Here is a 21,258-nt window from a genome sequence, read left to right as displayed (position 1 = left end):
AATATCGTGGCTTGATGATCCGTGTCGCTCATTTGATCCATCAGACCTCTGGCGAATTATGTAGTCACCGTATCTGGTGCAAGCTGTAAAATCAGCGTGTAGAGCCGTGGCTTCTGCGATGCAACGTTGATCTTCCTGCCGCCAACCCTCCTGCAACTGTTCAGTCGCAGTGGGCGGTCACGTGACCGGCGGCTATGATGTCGCTTCAGACTGACGGGACACAGCGTGGGATCGTGACAGAAGGCTTAGGAACAGCAGCAACCCAGCGTGCCTGCAGCAAACAGCAATGCAGAGAAATCCTCCCGGGGGGGGAAGGGGGGGCAAAGCAGCAGCACAGCAGAAATGAACGGAGAAAGGCTGATGGGGCTAACTAAAAATAGACTTTATTGAAACAGCGTGCTGACATGTCCTCTGACGCGTTTCAGCCTTTGTCAAAGGCCCCATGGGCTGAAACGCGTCAGAGGACCTGTCAGCACGCTGTTTCAATAAAGTCTATTTTTAGTTAGCCCCATCAGCCTTTCTCTGTTCATTTCTGCTGTGCTGCTGCTTTGCACCCCCCCCCCCCCCCCCCGGGCGGATTTCTCTAGTGTTAATATTAACCCCTTTGTAGCCCTTAATGGTAAGATAGTACTGTAATGTATTGTATGTTGAATTTTTTTTACCTACAGTACATCAGATTGGTTTAGTTTATATTGTATATAATGGCCAGTATATTGGACCATATATATATATATATATATATATATATATATATATATATATATATATATATATATATATATATATATATGTATATATATATACACACACAAGATAGGGCTAACTAACTGGAACTATTTGATAAAAAAATTGCCGCATTTGTGCAGGTATTCAGGTTTAGATCATGATTGGAATACTATGATTGGCACGATAAGGGGAAAGCTTAAGTTATTACCACATTTTTGGCTGAGTTCTGATATTTTTAAAGGCCTTGTTAAAATGTTTTTGTTATTTTCAGCAATGCCACAATGATGACCTGTGAGATAAAAATTAAGTATTTTTTTCACGGTCATAATACATTTCCTCCCTATAGAGTATTGATGATTTAAGGTGTCTTATGGCTTAGCACCGGTTGGTAAATATAGTATGGTCCATTGTGCCAATTAGTCCAGTAATTCCTGCTTACACATGTATTAACTGATATTCAACTGTTATCAACTATTGCTATTGCTAACTGATAAACAGAGGTTATTCTTACTGAAATGCCATTTGACTTTATTACATGATTTCCTACAGAAGAATACAAATCTGCTTTCCTCACTGTTATGCCAAGGATAACAAGTACAGTGAGTGCTTCACGATAATAAAGCAGCTTGTACAAATAAGACATACACTTCCTGAATTGCACTACCCAACCTTTGCTGTGTAGTTCAAAGGCTGAAGATACAGACAGGGATTTTCAAGCTTGTTAGAAAGAACCTTATCCAGTTGTGGGAATCTCAACTCAGGGAGAAAGATGTCGGGTCTTCTTTGGCTCCTCTGCACTTTGGTTGTCGTTGGCACTGCGGAAAATGTCACTAACGAGGCCAGAACGTTTTTAGAATTGTTTGATATTGAAGCTGAGCATCTGAGTTATGAAAGCTCACTTGCATCATGGGACTACAATACTAACATCACTAATGAGAACGCCCAAAAAATGGTATGTAAGATTTTAGCACTTTAGTATTAATATGTGTGGCTGTTTTGTGATGAAGTGATCAATTAAGCCCTTTGCTGCCAGAGAAGCCTGCAAGGCATAGCTAAGACCCTGTGGCAGCAAAAGGGAGAAGGAGGGGCTTAGTGAGTAACGACACTGACTAACACTGAGTTTGGAGCAGGGGAGCCTGGTTCAATTCCTGGCTCATTGTGACCTTGAGCAAGTCACCTTATCTCCCTGTGCCTCAGGCACCAAAAACAAAGACTGTAAGCTCCGCGGGTCAGGGACCTTTGCCTTCAAAATGTATCTGTAAAGTGCTACGTAAAACTAGCAGCGCTATACAAGAACATGCTATTATTATTACTGTGACAGGTATATCTGCATATAATGTACATTTTACCAAGTGGTGCCATAATGTCTGAGTATTTTTTGCAGGATCAATCCCCAGTTTCCATTGACTCATGTGCCTCAATAATTTTCAGTTGCAAAATAATATTTAGGTAACTGATACTGTACATAAGCATCTATTTTCAAGGACATTACAGTGTATCTAGTCATTTAGTAAAGAATATATCCACATTCTCCCACTGGAAATTACATTTGTCAAAGAAAAAGTAATCTACATTGAAATCATCAATCTTATTACCAGTTGAATCCCTCATCCTCTTGGTTGATTTTCTGGAGGCAGTTAACCAATGGGATTTTAAACATTTTAGATAATGGCGCTTCAAGAGGGCTTTCCGTATGATAACGCCGAATTGGCGCTATTTGCACTTTACCATTAAACAAGTTAATTAAATGAGAAATAGGAGTTGTTCCTCCGTAGCTCGTAAATGTGTTAAACTGTTGTAATCTAATCTGAAACACTAAGATTACTATAAAGTTTCAGTTCAAATTATGGTGCAAAAGTGTGTTTAAAACGTCCTCCTCTTGCTGAAGCGCGACCGAAGACGAGAATGCCACTGTCTGATTGCATAATCAATAATGCATTGATCCATCTGCTCTCACTCCTGAACGATACGTTGTTTTACTAATTCCTTTTTTCACTCCTCCTAGCAACCATCCTTTACCAGGAAACATTTTATTTAAGTGTTTTAGACCATAATTCTTGCTATGCCTCAAGCACTTTATAACGTGCTTATCTTCTTTGCTAAACACCATTTTGTGACTATGCACTTGATGAGCCTATCATGCCGTCACCAATCACAAAGAATATTTATTTGATAATCAAATAATTCTTAAATGTAATAATCTAATGTGAAAGACCTATAACTGCAAACATTTTCATGGAAATGGAGTGATTTTTCTTCAAGATATGATGAAAAATAAATGGGTTCCATTTTATCCAAACACAGTGTACAATGCAAGTACATATGAGCCAACCCAAACACTGTTGCATTGATACATGCAATTCAATTCAATTCAAATTCATGGGAATTTAAGTGAAATATAGTCTACTGGGCCTAACTTTGAAATCTATGCTTATCGAGTGAAGGAGTTAAAGGGTTAAATCGTGGTGACTGGCGCTATAAAACAGTGATTTTGAATCCCTGTGGGCTTCACAGGAGGTTACCAAAGCTTACCTGAGTCCACATTTGGTAATGCTCAAAATTTTATTCTTCAAGAACGAATAGTTATATTTTGCCTTATTTTTTTTGTTTTATTTAAAAGTGTTACAAGATCTTATATTGTAATATTAAAATGTATGTATAATATGGAAAACTGTTGATTAGTTTAGAAAATATAAACCCTACAACCGCGATAGCATTTATACGTAGTGCAGACTGCATACATAAATTGAGGTTCTACATAGTCACTATACATTTGTGAAGGGTTCCACAGGACTTCAAAGGTTAAAAACCAAAGTCTGAACATTTCCCTTTATATCAGAAGGGGGTGTGGGGGAATAAAGTTTATCTTGTTTCCTTAACCTCTGTGATTACATATTCAGATGTATGCACTTCACCCCCTATTACCGAATTATCTAGGCAAAGGGTGATACTTAAAGGCAAAGGGGCAAAAGACCATATTTATTAAACAATCTTCTGATATAAGACAAAAATTAAACCAAATAGTTGGAGACAACAACACTTATGTATAAAGACTGTATAATGCTTACGAGTAGACCAACATGGTCAAAAGCTTCCTTCTCAAAATGCTGTTTACAGTATTTGAGGGAACAATGCAAAATACAATGTTTCAGGCAACAAACGGTCTTTCATCAGACAAGTGGTTTACCTGAAGAAAGGCCATTCGTGGTCATATTTTGCAATGTTCCATGAAATACTGTAAATGGCATTTTGAGAAGGAAGCTTTTGACCATGTTGGTCTCTTTCTCATAGGCATTCTACAGTCTTAATACGAATGCTGTTCTCCACCAACTATTTGGTTGTATTTTTGACTTCTACTGTCAGTTTGGGCACCCTGATAGAGAATTGTTTGCCTTTTCCCCTTTTTGTTTTGTTGCCCCTTTGTATTTTCCGTCATAAGGCACCTTACTCACTGGAAAACACCTTACAGCTCATGAAGCTCAATGGGCTACATTCAATCCCTTGTATCGTAGCTGAGCAAAAACATTTTTATACATAATTTAATGGTCTAATTGGCTTCCTTATCTAGGTTTCCAAAGCAGCTCTTTTATTTCTTTTTTTTTTTTTTTTTATAAAATTGTATTTTTAAGTTTGACATAAAAATGACAAATATAAATAAACACAATAGACAATAAAACAAATGCACAAAATCACTGAACCCTAGGAACTTTTTTGGAAAAAAATCATAAACAATCAGAAAACATTGCTCAATTGAGAATGATGGCATTGAGAAAACATTTAGGTCAGCATTTCAGCATAATAGTAATTATACATTTTATTGCAGTCCAGATGACACAACCTATCCATATAGTATTAGCCAAATTAGATAAGCTATTTCTTATCTCTACCATAGAAGTAATATATGTTGTGTTTCATTAACTTAATACTGTACTAATCTATCCTCCACATAATGAGAGATTATAGAATTATTGACTAATACAAAAGATCAATTAGAGAATGGAATATATTTGAAATAACTGCTGTAACATGCAGAGTAAATGTGTCTTCTTAGAAGATCTGTTGCTCTGTGTTTCTGTCTACTCATACAGTAGTTTTGTTGGTTCCTTTCAGGCAGTTCCGTTTGAAACCAGTTGCTGTATGCATGGCCTGTTACTGCAGCATTGCCAGGGAGGCGCGAGAATCCCCCCTTCCCCATTTTTCCATTATCCACACAAACATACAAATAACAACAGACACGATCTGGAGGTATAAAAGGCAGCGGCTTTGTTTATTTATATAAAGATAGCGTAACTGCTAGTCACTGCCAGAATGTTCGGTTAATGGGTTAAGTAAAGGGTCAGCCGGGCCTTGGGCCGGCGTTGCGAGAGGGCTCCCGGAAGTTATGTCCCAGTGACTCACCACCTGGCCTCAACCCCCGGTTTTTACTGTCCTGAGCCCCTTCTGGCAAGGACAAGCACTTACCCCCAAACTGCCGCCGCGACAAAAGCAACTTGGTCAAACTGACCCCTCCTTCAGGAACTTCTGTCCTTGTTTTCAAAGTATTTCTGGTTTTACCCTGAAATGTTAACAATATTGCCCAAAACATATTGTCAAACAATATTGCCCAAAACATATTGTCCCCATCCCATACATTATGTGGCCGCATAGGACACATTTACCCTTTATATTGGATCTGCTAGAGTAACACTGTGTAATATACCTTCTCCCGCTGCACAAAACCCCCCTCGCCAAAATATCGGAGTAAGTATACCTTTTTTGATGGCTTCTGCATTTTCTCCCTTCATAACATTCCCTATCCATGGGGTGGTGGGGGGGGGGGGGGGGGAGGGGCTTAGGGAAGAGTGGAGATTGCATTATGGCCATTGTCTCATCCCCTTTTTCTGAAGTTGTACACAATAGGCCATGTGGAGGGGGAGGGGGAGGGGTGGCCGCATGGTGCACATGTTTTGTATACATATATCTGAATCCCAGTGCAGTAATAGCTGCATCTGTTAATGTAATTTCCCATTCTTAAACACAAATACCAGTGCCTCTGGTACCAAAGAAAAGTATATTTTCCAGGCTTTAATCCCCCACAATCATTTTATTCAAACATCCGTCCCGGTTTTGAGGTCTAATCTAAGTAACGATTTATTTTCCCTTTATGTGACCCCACGGATTGAACATTCCCCCATGGTACATACGAAAGATTAATTGATTAAATGACTGATTTAACATTCCTGCATGTAATCCCACAAAAGATTAACCTTTACAACCCTTTCCCTGTACAAAAGATTAACCTTCCCAACCCTTTCTCTGTACAATGACTGATTTAACATACCTGCATGTAATCCCCCAATAAGAGTAACTTTTTTTAACCCCTCTTCTGCCCAGTGTAACCGATTCCCTGACAGCACACTATGGAGGACAGATAAAACCCATAGAGTAGGCTACACCAACACTATTAACCATAAAATGTGTCCTTCACCAGGTGGTTAAAACATTAGCTGAGTAGGTAAGAAGGGGGGAGGGGGTGGCACGAGATGAAAAGGACAGGACGTTGACCCATGTCCCCCCCCCACGCTCAGCAACTCCGTGGGACGGGGAGGAGGGGGAGCGGGAGTGAGCCAGATAAGCGTGTTCCCTCCGCTACCCGCCACCTGGGACGATCACCGACCAGCCGTGGGACTTAAGGTAACTGGGGGGGTGAGGGGAAGAGGGAGTGAGAGGGAGATGCTGACTGCTAGCCAGAGCATGTGACCCACCTTTTCAGCTGCCATTCTTTTCCCCCTGGCTGCTGTAACAATGTTCCCTGGAGCACAGGTGTTAGGAGCAGCGCGGTAGTCCTAGGCCGCCGGAGTACCAGGGAGGCTGCAGGAGCTGTGGGCAGTTTTGGGGGGGGGGTTAGGGGCGGTATGGGCGGCGCCATCTTTGGTGTATCGCGCATGCGCAGTATGTATCTCGCGCATGCACTGTAAGTATTGTGGCAACGATTAGGTGGAGAGGCTTCGCATAGGGAACTACAGTTCCCAGCAGCCCCAGGGGCTGCTAGACACATGGGTGCAAACAGCCGATAGGGCTGCCAATATCCCCTGCACAGAAAGAGATACATTTGGCGTGCTGGCAGCCACGTTTCAGTCGGGAGCTGGACAGAAGAGGGTATGGTAGTGTCTCAGGTGCCAGTGGCCCTGAGACTAGGCCTAGAGTCTCCCTTCAGGCCCCAACTAGGCCCCGACTCACCAGTAGCTTGTGGGTGCATTAGGGAGTGCCCCTCAGATGCAAGCATCAATGGGCTGGGAGAGGTATTGCACCAGAAATACAGTGGTGGCAATATGGTGCTCAAAGTACACGGACCTATATATTAATAAAGGGAGAATGAGATCTGACTGGGGAGTAATCAGTAACTATAAGTAGTACAAAAACCTATAATGGGGCTCTAGTCTCCCTGAAGGTAGGGGTAGGTGCACAAAGATACCCTCCTTTACCTCATTGGGCTGGCCTCAGGTAAAGTACTCACAGATTAAAGCCTCCAGTAGCTATCTCCATCAGCGTGCAGCTGTATCCTGGTAAGGGACATCCAATATAGTGTGTGTGCACCAGAAATACCCTGCTGGTCTTCACCCCGTAGCGTATGTGAGCCATAGCTTGACCCCGAACGAGCAAAATTACCCCTTCCACAAGCTGGAATTCCTTGCCCTCAAGTGGGTGGTCGATGATAAATTCCACGACTACTTGTATGGAGTTTTATTCGAAGTACTGTACGAACAGACAACAGTCAGTTGATGTCCGCCAAACTGGATGCCACTGGCCACAGGTGTTTGGTGGCCCTCTCTAACTATCAATTTACCTTGAAGTATAAACGGGGCTTTTGAACATTGGAGCCGATGCTCTCTCCAAGAGACTGGGCTGAGTACAACACCGGATGACAGCCTCTGGGAAGAAATCCCTGGACCTGGGATTTGGGCCATGTGCTCGACGGCCACTGTAGTAGGGGACAAAGTGGCGCTCTCTAAGCTGAGAGTTGTCGACTCACTGGGCTGCCAATCCAAGGCACTCCCCGCCGCCTACTGTCGCCCAGAAGGCATGAATATCACCCTGGAAAGAACTGGTGATGTGCCAGATACGGGATTCAGCGGCCGGAGCTATATGCCAGGCCATTCAACAAGATAAACCTTCATTGGTGAAACGTGCTCCCACCGACACGGTCGCCATTATAATGCAGGAATGGGATAAGTTCCAGATCGATAAAGGTCTATTCTATCGGGTGGTTTCATATCACAACCATCCGAATAGAAGGCAGCTGGTTCTAGCCAGGAATATACATTATATGATCCTACGATCTCTACACGATGACCATGGACATCTGGGAGTGGATAAGACCTTCGACCGGGTCTTCTGGCTCCATATGAGGGAATCAGTAGAACACCATTGCCGCAGATGCTCACGGTGTATACAGTGGAAGACACTGCCTACCAGAGCAGCTCCAATGGGCCATCTGAAGAGCTCCGGGCTCTTAGACCTCGTATGTATGGATTTCCTATGTGACGGTGAAGGGGTACCCAGACCACTAAATAAAGGTATTATGCCTGGCTGGGTGCCCCTGATCAATATTGGGGAATTGTGATTGTGAGCTCTTCAACCCAGTAATGGCAGCAACACTGTGCTTTTAATAGAAATGTCTTTGTGTCTCCCACCAAGTATAAGTGGCGAAAATAATGTTATTTCTACTGTAAAATTTATTTCAATAGCAGTGTTTTCCTGTAACCGCGCAAAGGAAAAATGGTTTTAAACCCAGCAGCCCGCTGCACAGCGCATAGCATTTAATTAACTTCTGCTAAGAAGGTCCTAGCACGCTGAGATTTGCTGTGAGCACTGGGAGAGTAAAATCATGAAAAAGGTTATAACGCAATTTTTATAAAGTTTCATAAAAATTGATGAATGAAAGTCCCCCTATTTTAATGGTTCCAACATTATGGGCATAAGGGGATTTACCTTCAGACGGCCGGAACAGAGGGAAACACTCAAGTTGCAATTGCGGTACTTTAGAAATGTTTGGCAGGAAATTCCTGCGAGGTGAGCAATGCATATGTAGCTAGGACTTCTAAGCTACCCCGCTGGTTTGGTTCCCCATTGTCTAGAAAAGCCTGTAGTTGAAAGCATTAGCCGACTAAAAGTGTGAAGTGGGAAGGGGTAATTCAAGTATCAACCATCTTAGCAAATGGCCCAGATGTCCGGCCAGCTCAGACAAAATGTCGCCAGGTAAAGGGGCTTGGTCTGGTATGCTAAGCGGCAAAGGTGTGAGGTTTGCACATGCCCTTAGCAAACTATAAAGCCCTCTACCAAGTTTTGCCAATAGGGGCAACCCTGGGATAGGTAGGAATATTAATCCCATGAACGAGATTGGCTGCAGAGGTTACAGAGAGGTTACTGCAGCCGATCGGGAGTCAGATTCATCTAAGCTGGATTTTAAACTTTGTAACATCGTAACCCAAGTCAAGAGTTTGTAAGAACTAAAGAATCCAGAACCAATTCTACGGCGGTATAATGAAGTAAGCAGCTGCGGAGGAGAAACAGGGGTTGTGAGAGGCGCCCCTACCCAAAGACTGTTTTCAGCTTTATTTGCACGCAATTCCCTCTCCCGGGAAATTGTGCCTAAAGATTCAGTTTCTAAAGATTTATTTTGGAAATAGAAGATTTTGTTTTGCCCCGTCCCAGTAAGTGTATTTTAAGTGTTTTTGCTAATAATGGCGTGTGTGTTAATTCTGTAAATAAACTACAATTTATTTTATCTCTTGCTTTGCTCAATCAAAGGATCCGGGTATTTTGGTGCTAAAAGCATTGGTCTCCCGTGGCATCCTATGTATTGAGCCAGATTTGAGGGGCATTGGGAATATGCTCGTGATCACGGACCACTTCACCCACTACGCCCAAGCCTTCCCCACCAAAAACCAGAAGGCCATTACGGTGGCTAAGATTTTATGGGAACGGTACTTCGTGCACTATGGGCTACCGAATTGCCTATACTCGGATCAAGGGCAGGACTTTGAAAGCAAGCTCATCTGGGAGTTGATGAAGCTGCTAAATATTGACAAGTCCAGAACGACTCCTTATCATCCAGAGGGAGACGCTCTGCCGGAGAGGTTCAACCGAACCCTACTCAACATGCTCGGCACTCTAAAGAGCTCTCAGAAGACCGAGTGGAGCAAACATGTGGAGTCATTAGTGCACGCTTATAATTGCACCAGACACGAATCCACAGGATTCACTCCATATTTCCTGATGTTTGGGCGAGAGGCACGACTGCCTTTGGACATCTGTCTGAGGGTATCTACCGATGGGGTATCCAACAGGATGCACTACAAATACGTACAAGGGCTCCAAGACAGCCTGCAGCACGCCTACCAGCTAGCGGAGAAAGCATCATCCCATCTGAATGCATGCAACAAGCGGCGGTATGACCACAATCATAGGGATCCCTGCAAGCACCAGCTGGCTGACCGCTGGCACAATAGAGTCTTTGAAGTAGTATCTCAGACGCCGGGCCTCCCTGTCTACCGCATACGAGACGCGGATGGCAGGGTAAAGGTCTGGCACCGTAACCATCTTCTACCTATCCCGTAAGTGGGAGATGATGATCCCATATAGACTGTAGCATTGGCCAGTGAGCAAGAGGGATCCAACGAGAACTCTGAGTCTGTGATAGAACAAAGCGAGGATCCTATGGAAGGACACTCTCATAGTGCAAACAGAGATCAAGGGGCATCTCCCGAAGGAGCAACGGGTAATATGCCAAGGCCACATGTAGTTTCCCTAGATGCGGGGGACATATATGAGGTAGATCAGTGGTTCCTATGAACCCTTGTGTTCCCTGGACATCCATAAGGGGTCCCTTGCAAGTTTCAGGTCACTTTAAAACTGGGCCAAATACAGAAGAATTTACAATACATCTGATTACAGATGCGCTATTAGAGAGCATTGGGGATCCTTACCATGCATCTGACAAATGCAGGGGTGGAGTTTGAGGGCATAATGTGTGTGGTGGCTGTGGCTGTGATGGAGCCTGGATGAGAATGGGGTCCTGACATCTGTGGTAAGCCAGTCGGGTCCCACTCCTCCAGTGGTCTCTTTCCCTCTGTTGGCAGTCCTTTATGTATGTGTATGTATGTATGTATTGTGACAAACGCCCCTCTTTTGTAGCGCTGACGTCTGTCTGGGTTCTTCCCGGCACAGTCTTCTAGGGTTAATTATACAAAAAACAGGAACATGCAAAGTATTACGTTGCTTAACTCAGGCTTCTGCCTGCTTTATTTTCATCCCATTAAGGGACTGCAGCTTTAACAGGTGTAGGCAGGAGGCACTCAGACATGAACCTTCAGAAGGTTTACTCACATCACCGTTGTAACATTTCACATACTGTCACTTTTAAGAAATAAAAACCAAATCATATAAAGAAATCCTATCCCATTCAGGGATCTAACTACACAGCAGAATCAGCCTCTCTAAGTGCTGCTGGGCCAACTAACCTGGTTCCCCAGCTTTAAAACAATGCCCTCTCATTTAGGGTCACTAGATACAGCATAGGGGCCTATGCAGAGAGCAGCGCTATTTCGAAATTCGCCATTTTTTGGAGAAAATCGCGCAGAAAACAGCAGAAAATGGCGAGTTCCGAAAAACGCGCCAATTTTTCTTTTCTATTTGTAAAACTCGCCTCGCGGCTGGCGAGAACCTCAATCTCGCCAGTTTTAAAAATATCCTAATGCAGAGAGCCGCGAACGGCATCTAGCGGCTGTTCGCGCCAATAAAATGGCGCGATTGTCTCCTTTTTGCCTCGCCAGAAAAAATTGGCAAGAAGCTGCCGCTCGCGGCCATTGCAATGGGAAAAAAAAGGCGCAAATTTGTTTTTACACGTTTCTGAAGCGCGCATCTCGCCAATTTAAACTCGCCACACGCATCCATGTTAAACATAGCAGAATTCGCACTTTTCTGCATATGGAGAATAAAACTCTCCAAAAAAGCTACTTTTTACTAAATTCGCCATTTTTAAAATTCGCTGCTCTCTGCATAGGCCCCATAGTCTTTTAGATACAGCAATAAACATTTGTTTGTCTTATCTGTTCATGGTGGGGAACACGGTCCCAAGTGTCCAGGCAAATCCTCTGGTACTGTGTTACTTGAAGGGGCCGTCCTCTCCGAACTGGATGCAGGGGAGCAGCGAGACCCCCAGTCTCCAGGCTCTAAGAAGAGAGACTGAAAAGCAAACCTCTCTGCTCTAAATACCTGTGCTAGTGATTAGGAGGGCAGGTGAGGGAGAACTAGACACATTGTAAACTGTTTTCTGGATTTTCCATCCACCAGCCTGAGTAAATGTGAAGCTGTGGAATGGATTATTTTTAACTATTCCTGCACTTTCTGACCTAAAACAGGGCAGAAAGCTGCCTAACATCTTTGGACTATGTCACAGTATGTATATATATATATATATATATATATATATATATATATTATATATATATATATATATATATATATATATATATATATATATATATAGTGCAGAATAAATGAGTTCTTCAGTATTAGGTGATACCTTTTTTATAGGACTAACAATTTATGTCATAGGACAAGCTTTCGAGAGTTCTCCTCTCTTCTTCAGGTCTAGCAATACTGATATACAAAGATTCAATGGCTAATACAGGCTAATATACTATTATTTTAGATATTATTTCAGATTTTTTTTTTATATTCTTGTTTTTAAATATTGCATTTACACATTCTCTTTAACTGTAAGTAAGTCCGAAAATCAGATGTTGGAAGAGCTGCAATGTGTGAAATGTTTCAATATCTTCTCTATTTGGAATTAGGCTGTCATGGACATAATAGACACCCTTTTCTTTCGTAGAACACCAACTAATTAATATATTTCAATTAATAGTCATGTTATTTCGGATGAATAAATTTAAAACTGTTTTTTTAAATGTAGCAGTGAAAGCATTTCCAATAATTAATGGATCTGTAAATAATTGGATGATATTTAAATAATCTGTCCCACACTACCTAAAAGGATTTCCATACCAGCTATATAGAGTTGAAAATTCTGTGGCACCAACCTAAGGATTGGTATGGTGTATAGTTTGACCCAACAGGACTAGAGTCCTTAACCACTACTTTTCTAGGCAGCTCATGAGTGCTCATACCTGTACAGGTTTCCCACTTGCTTCCTGTAAAATCAGACCACTTCCACTTCCTGGTTGACAGTTTAATGTTCATTGTGGAGCACACCTGAGATACCTATGAGATACACTAATAGCTACAGTAGTTTAGCTATGTGTGTGAGCTGTGAAGAGCTCAAAAGTATGATGTGACAGGGATGCTACTCCTCAGCTTGTTTGGCTCACACTGCTAGAGTTGTGGCCTAGAAAAGCAGTGGTTGTGGGTTCTAGTCCTGTTGTGTGTGACATCCTTTTAGTCATTAGGTTGGTGCCTTAGTCTTATCAACTTTGTATAGTTGGTATGGAAACCCTTTAGGAAGTGTGGAATGGGACTCATTTAAAAATACTTTACATAGCTATTAACATATCTCACAGCCGGGTACCTCGGGCGTGCTCCTTTTACAGCACAGACATGTCTCCCTAATTTATGACGGGAGATAGATATATTATCAGCTAATGTCAACTTTAAACATTTTCGGCGTTCATGTTCTTCTCTGCAAACCATCATAATTTTAGGAGATTAATTGTAATATTTATCCCGAGATATGTGATACCTGAAACTGAATACATTTTACAAGCCAAATTGACAATAATAATATATGATAATATATTATAACAAAGAAATGGTATAAAAACGGTTCATTGTAGATAATAAGCGTGGAGTAGTAGAATTAATGCTTGATGTTAATACAAGATGATTATTTGCACATACTGTACTACGGTAGGGTTCCAGAGATAAAATTTCCATACGTAATATCCATTATTTTGTCCTATTAGAGCACGTAATTGACATAATGAACAATAATGGCAAATACTCTTGCTGAAGCCTAGAATATGGTGCCTGGACTCAATCCATTAAGTGAGGTTCAACATTGCTTTAGATATGCCCAGTTAATTCCTTTTTTAATTAAAATTGTGTTATTTTTACTTGACTACATTGTCACAGTGTATGTGTATTTTATTTTCCTTTTAAGCACCATTACTTCAACGTAATGCCCCTACGATGATAACGTAATCTATTTAAATATATTATAAATATTTATTCAAATTACCATTTAATGAAGACTTTGGGGATTCAGGTGTTATTTACTCAGTGAAGCTATGCCCAGTGTTGGGAGCTAGGTTCTTAACAATTACCATCTGATTAAAGCAAGATGTATGGACTAATTTTGTACGTTAAAGAAAAGTCTACCAAAAAATGCATCACATTTGAGAAATTGATTGCTGGATTATATTATGTGCTATTCTATGAAAGATAAGGTAGTGGATCTTGGAGGCTATGACCATTTTGACAGTGGAATTATTATATTTAGACTTAATTTTAAGATTTATGACGATGCAGGGGTTATTAAAAACATTCTTAAGAATCAAGATGAATTTAACATTTGTAAAGTAAAAAGGATTAGTACTTAATATACGTAGTAGTAATTTTAGCATTGCATGTAAAATGTCAATAATTCATGAAACAACCTGGAGGGTTTTTTTGCGTTTGAAGCAAATTCACGGTTACTATTGAATCCACTCTTTATTTTCAGAGTGAAGCAGGAGCCAAATGGTCTGCATTTTATAAAGCAGCAAGTGAGAATTCAACAAGGTTTGAACTAAATAACATAACAGATCCTGACATCAAACTACAGCTTATTTTCCTTGGACAACAGGGGTCATCAGTTTTACCAGCTCAAAAATACACAAGAGTAAGTGACATAACATTCCTACATTGATAACCAGCAAAGGCTGTGCAAAGTGCACAAAACGTGTATATTGAATAAAAAGGTGGAAACAATCTGTGAATGGTCAATTATTGACCCAAAGTATGTAAACAACATATAAAAAAATTATTAGTAGTAGTGCAGTATTAATCTCAACAAACACATATTAAACCACAATGTGCTAAGTGATAAAAATGTGATTAGCTAATTTACAGTAGGTGTGAAAAAATACAAACTTCCCTATGGGAATCTGAGGCTCCGCTGCTGGTTCATACAGGGATATCAAGGCATCACCATCTAATGAGCAGGAGAGAGAGAAAAAGAAAGCGCGGGACCTCTCATAGCATAGTATTTTGATAAAAATATATTGATGCAGTAAGATGGTAAGATATGCACGTACAGAAATGCAGATGTTTTAAGGCATTGAAGTATATTAACCAGGACTCCAGATGGCACACAAAACTCCACTTGTCTGCCAATCCCACTCGATGTCCTCTCAGGTGGTGCCTCTTCGGCATCCAGAGTGTTGATCGCATCTGCCCCTACTCAAAAGAACGCTGAGGACGCTGACGCTCTGAGTGAGGGTGGCATCCCAGAGCAGATCAGCTGTTCGGGATTCCCTTCATTCAGGCGGACGGCCCCTTTGCCACAACGGTGAGTGGTGGAGTACGCCGACTACAGAGGGTGTTTATCAATGCTTGAACCGGCGGTTGAAGGGTCATGGAAACAGATGCATACACCAAATGAGAGGACGTCCTGTGGGTTTGGCAAACAAGAGAAGTTTTGTGTGCCATCTGGAGTTCTGGTTAATATACCCCAATGCCTTAAAATATCTTCATTTCTCTACGTGCATATCTTACCATCTTACTATATCAATATATTTTTTTATCAAAATACTATGCTATGAGGGGTCCTGCATTTTCTTTTTTCTCATTCCTAAATTGATACTTAACACTGTTATTACAATCAAAAAAGGTATGAAAGGTTATTTGTAATTCTATTTGCCATTTTAATGCTACTAACCAGTACCTATTTTTAACTACTTACAAATAAAATAATTTTTTAGAGAAGGTTATTTATTTCTATATTTGGATTTTTTACGTACATGCATTTTTTTTCTGTAGCTAGAGGTAACCCATTTCAATCTTTGAATTTACATGAACTTACTGAACTGCATCTGAGTATTTTTTTTTGTGGCACTCAAAAGACAGATCCATGAACATTTTTAATTACATTTTTATTCAACAGCAACCAAATTGGTAACTGAATGTCACAATTAAACAGCACCTAAAAGCAGTAATTCCCAGGGTAAGACCTTCAAATACATGTGGACGTGTACTGCTAGGGACCCCATGTCTGGGGCTGGAGAATTTCCCTGTTTGATCAATTAGACATATAGGAGAGAGCACCAGTGACAAAATGTCGAAGTTGAGGGAGAACTGTTCTAACAGCTGGATACATTTTTTGCCAAAGTCACGAAGGACACACAGCACTAGTGTAAAATCCTTTAATTAAACCCTTATCCCAGAGATTATTTGATGGGATAATACCGAAGATGGGTAGAGGCCCAACCAAAGCAGGAAGCAACATCTGGAGCAAAATGAGTAGACGGGGAAGGAATCCTGTAGGAAGGTGTATAGAAAGGATAACACATAGGAAGGGAAATCAGAGAGAACACTTTAAGGCATAAAAACAACAAGCAACGGAATGTGCAGCTAGCAACCAGGAGAGCATGACATAGTCAAAATAAATTATTACAGGCATACCCCGCATTAACATACGCAATGGGACCGGAGCATGTATGTAAAGCGAAAATGTACTTAAAGTGAAGCACTACCTTTTTCCCACTTATCGATGCATGTACTGTACTGCAATCGTCATATACGTGCATAACTGATGTAAATAACGCATGTGTAACAGGCTCTATAGTCTCCCCGCTTGCACACAGCTTCGGTACAGGTAGGGAGCCGGTATTGCTGTTCAGGACGTGCTGACAGGCGCATGCGTGAGCTGCCGTTTGCCTATTGGGCAATATGTCCTTACTCGCGAGTGTACTTAACGTGAGTGTCTTTAAACCGGGGTATGCCTGTACATCCAAACCAAGTATAGAAATATGAAAGACAGTCTGTGGCTGAGATAGAATCCCAGTGTGAACAATCTAGTAGATGAAAAGGAGGCTCTTAGCAAGCGGCTAGCAATAGGCCTGAGAAATATCCCTAGACAGGGATCCATCTGTAATTGACCCGCTTAGTCAAGTAGAGCAGCTGTAAAAACCTAGACTTGAGTCACTGCTCTCCCAAGTGATACTGTAAATACAGGATATTATTAATATTATCATTTATTTACAAAACACCAACATATTCTGCAGTGCAATCAATGGGGTCGGAAAACGATAACAATGAAGTGTCATCATTAACATACACTGGTACAGTATGTACATATCTTATAATCTATAGGGCGGTGAGAGTAGAATTAAAGGTACAGGGGAGAAGGTTGGTGTGTTTCTGAGAGATGCTTGTATGAAACAAGCAACGAAGATTCAGAAATAGGGCAGTGAGAGCAAGGTAATCAGGGAAGGTGTAATGTCAGGAGCATCAGCGATCGGCAGTAAACAGCTACCATCTTTTGGCTGCCTCTCTAAATGTGTCTGAGGTAAAGTGAAGACAGCTAAACAGCATTAAGACATATAGTTACCCCCTCATAGAAAAGGAAGAAACGATCACATTGGTTAAATGCAATATTTTTGAATGGCTCTGATACTTATTTTTTTTGTATAACAAAGTTAGGATAATTTAACAAATAACCATGTGAATGTGCATCCCCATGTATTTCGAATTTTATTTAGAAATGATTTAGATGGCTAGGAAGAAACTTGTTATTCTAATACAAACATGTTAGCACAGCTGTGAGGTAAACAAAAGGGATTACATATCCGTATTTTATATTTTGCCGCTGTAATAGCCAATGTTTATAGTCTCTTCGTATTGTTTTTATAGTAAGCAAGCCACTCTGTAAAATGAATGAATACTTTATAGGATATTTGTCATCGTTATTATTATTGTTTTGCAGCTTAATCAAATTTTAAATGACATGAGCACCATCTACAGCACAGCAGCTGTATGCAAGACAGAGGGATCAAATGAATGTTTGCTTCTTGAACCAGGTGTGCAATTCTATTCATTATGTTCTCCCCACAGTTCTGTTAAATTCTAGATAGTGATGGTCTAAGCAGACTGTCTGATTAAAGTATTAATTGTATTTAATGTATTTGTGTGACTGGTGCACTACATGAAAAAGAAGTAACATTTCCAAATGACCACAGTCAGAATAATTTATTTCCATACTGTAAGGCAGGGGTGGGCAACTCCAGTCCTCAAGGGCCACCAACAGGTCAGGTTCTCGGGATACCCCTGCTTTAGCACAGGTGGCTCACTTGTGCTGAAGCAGGGATATCCTGAAAAACCTGACCTCTCGTGGCCCTTGAGGACTGGAGTTGCCCACCCCTGCCTTACAGTATGGAAATAAAATGCTCTCATATTTCCGACCTATTCTGTTTTCTGAATGTTAAGCTTCTAGTAATCAGAAAAAAACACCACGGAATATTTTCTAACACCTGTCAAGCATCCTGATCTACTGTACAACAATTGGATTTCTGAAACCGAATCCTTCATTTGATTCAATTGTTCCGTGCATTATTTATATGCAATATATTTATAGCTCCTAAATAGAATTGATAACATAAATTGCGTTTCGAATAAATCTGCAGCACAAATGTAATTTATTCTCAGTGTAACAGCAGGTGCACAGTGTTTAGCAGGATGTCTCATACTGTCCTTTTTTTTTTTATTGATCTCCTTTGGCCGTGTAAATAATGTTTTGATGATGCAAACACAGGGCTGGATCTTATAATGGCAGAGAGCACGGACTATGAAGAGCGACTTTGGGCCTGGGAAGGTTGGAGAGCAGAAGCTGGGAAGAAAATGAGACCACTTTATGAAGAATATGTAGACTTGGAAAACGAGGCTGCGCGTCTTAATGGTGAGTTACTGTCAGGGTTTGTGTCAGTGAAAATCACAACCTCTATTTATCCACAATATCATGCGGTGACTTTTACAGTATTTCAAACCCTAACAAAAGCTGAAAATGTGTGCTTAAATTGAGATAGTTGGCTACAGGAAATGAACATTTGAACACTGAGAGCAAAACACTTCATAGTGCAGTGTTCATACGTTTCCATTTTTGTAGGGTACTCAAAAAAGAGATTTGTTATCAGTTTATTAAATGATAGCTTTATTTTTAGATATTTTCTTACCCACCATAATATATGTAGGCTATGTCTGTGACAGTTCATAGTACAGAAAGCACAGTGCCCAAGAAGGAGAAGGTGAGGTAAATAGGGGTTTGCGTTTCATAGAGCAATCTATAGGCAGGGATTAAGTTGAAATTCACAGCAGGGATGACAGAAAGCCCGGACTGGAATCCTTACATGACAACATTACAAGCTTCATCCTTCCAGGTTTGGTAACAGTTTGTATAAGAAGGTTTTTTCCTTTCTCCTATAGCATATTTAGGGCTGCAGATATGGAGAAAAAAACTGTTACTTGCTCCAATTCAAAGGATAATGCACACATCAGCAGGATATGGGAAACCTGTTATGAGCTATGGGGTAGATCTTCAGAAAGTCGTTAATTTTGTAAGCGTTACATTGTCATTTTAACGTATCCATATCCTTAATGCATATCCCCAAAGTTGCTTAACGCTATGTTGTTCTGCCATTTTCTTTACAAATAAGCGAACGGTAAATGTTAACGGACCTTAGGCTTCTTCATATGCAAATCATATGGTAATGAGCACTTTACCTACCAACGGTGATCCTCCGACCTCCGTTCATGTTAAACAATTATATTTAGCACCAGCTGAAAGCTGCCCTTACTCACTTCTAAACCCTGAGGAGCGTTGTTTTATTTTTTTAAATAGCCTACAGGGGAAAAGGGAAAGTCTTTTGTGGCAGGGTTGCCAACAGAGGGGGAGAGCCGGGACAATGTCCCGGGCCTGGTGGCTGCATGGGGCTTGACCGGCCAGGTGCTGGGCCCCAGCTGCCCCAGGCTGGCAGCTGGACCATTATCCACATCTGATTGCCGGGCCCCAGATTTCCACCCTTGCAGCAGGCCTCTCTCCGCTGCTATGGTGGCCTCTCACGTAGGCCCTGCCCCCATGTCAGAAGTTGGCGGGCTGATCGGCCTGATACTGGAGGCATCCAGGTAAGAAGATGTCTGTGTTAAGTGTGTAGGCAGGTCCCCCTCTTACCTCCGGGCTGCGTGAGGGAGACGGCTGCCGATATGGCCATGGTGGGGATTGTGGGTGGTGCCAGGAGTTTGCTGCTGTGCAGGGAGCTGCTGGAGCTCCGGGACGGTTCGGCACTGTGGGCAGCGGCCATCTTGGTTGCAGGCACATGCGCAGAAGACATTGCGCATGCGTAGTGAGTTCTCAAGTTGCGGCGGCCATCTTTGTACACCTTGCGCAGTATAGCGCAAGCTCCCATGAACCTCTGGGTTGCAAACCACAAGGCCCACAGCAGCCAATAGGGCTCCCGGAATCCCCCTGCAAGAGACTGTCAATGTTACATAACACTTATATGTCAGTATGGTCTCTTGTTTAATTGACTGATTTGAGAATCATGGAATTTTATGCATATCATATGGTTGTTTGGCACTATATAACAGCATAGCAATACTGTTTCATTTGAACTCACAGTTATTCTAGAGCCATTTAATTCATCAGGAATTATATGATTCGGACGTGGTGACGTGGTGACGTCACGTCACGTGGTGCCGCCGATCTGCTGATTGCCACCGTCATTGCACTCGGAGTCTCTCATGTACACAATGGATGCTATAATATAGCTAAGTACTCCAGATTAGCAACAACTTAATACACGGTCACTTTGCAAGTTAGCAGTGCTATACCATAACTGTCACAAGAGTGAGTGAGTCCAAAGTAAACCTTGGCAGTAATGTTGGAACTGAGCTGCTTTTAGAAAGCAGCTTTCTCATATTAGTAAGATGAGGGATCCCACAGCACAAAAAAAGGCAGCTGCACCGCCATTCAAGAAACCTCTATAATACAGATAAATGTAAGGTTATGCATTTGGGATGCAAGAATAAAAAGGCGACTTACAAATTAAATGGACATATATTGGGGGAATCCTTGATGGAGAAGGATTTAGGAGTACTTGTAGACAGCAGGCTTAGCAATAGTGCCCAAAGTCATGCAGTAGCTGCAAAGGCAAACAAGATCTTATCTTGCATCAAACGGGCAATGGATGGAAGGGAAGTAAACATAATTATGTCCTTTTACAAAGCATTAGTAAGACCACACCTTGAATATGGAGTACAATTTATGGCACCAATCCTAAGAAAAGACATTATGGAACTAGAGAGAGTGCAGAGAAGAGCCACTAAATTAATAAAGGGGATGGACAATCTAACTTAAAGTTAGAGACTAACTAAATTAGATTTATTTACATTAGAAAAGAGGCGTCTGAGGGGGTATATGATAACTATATATAAATATATATTCGAGGACAATACAAGGACCTTTCAAAAGAACTATTCATCCCACAGGCTGTACAAAGG

At 41.4% G+C, this 21,258-nt stretch overlaps 1 protein-coding gene across 1 annotated transcript in view; it reads left to right on the top strand.

The window, feature by feature from the left end:
* Positions 1 to 1,415: 1,415 nt before the first annotated feature.
* Positions 1,416 to 21,258, top strand: part of ACE2 (angiotensin converting enzyme 2) — a 71,960-nt gene continuing 52,117 nt past the window's right edge. The window contains exons 1-4 of the mRNA XM_075594116.1: positions 1,416 to 1,678; positions 14,450 to 14,608; positions 17,693 to 17,786; positions 18,518 to 18,661. Coding sequence (XP_075450231.1) covers positions 1,496 to 1,678; positions 14,450 to 14,608; positions 17,693 to 17,786; positions 18,518 to 18,661 — 580 coding nt within the window. The 5' untranslated portion in view covers positions 1,416 to 1,495. The remainder of the gene's footprint in view (positions 1,679 to 14,449; positions 14,609 to 17,692; positions 17,787 to 18,517; positions 18,662 to 21,258) is intronic.

The sequence above is a fragment of the Ascaphus truei genome, chromosome 3 (assembly GCF_040206685.1).
Source record: "Ascaphus truei isolate aAscTru1 chromosome 3, aAscTru1.hap1, whole genome shotgun sequence".
NCBI classification, from domain to species: Eukaryota; Metazoa; Chordata; class Amphibia; order Anura; family Ascaphidae; genus Ascaphus; species Ascaphus truei.
This window is presented reverse-complemented; position numbering and strand designations above follow the sequence as displayed.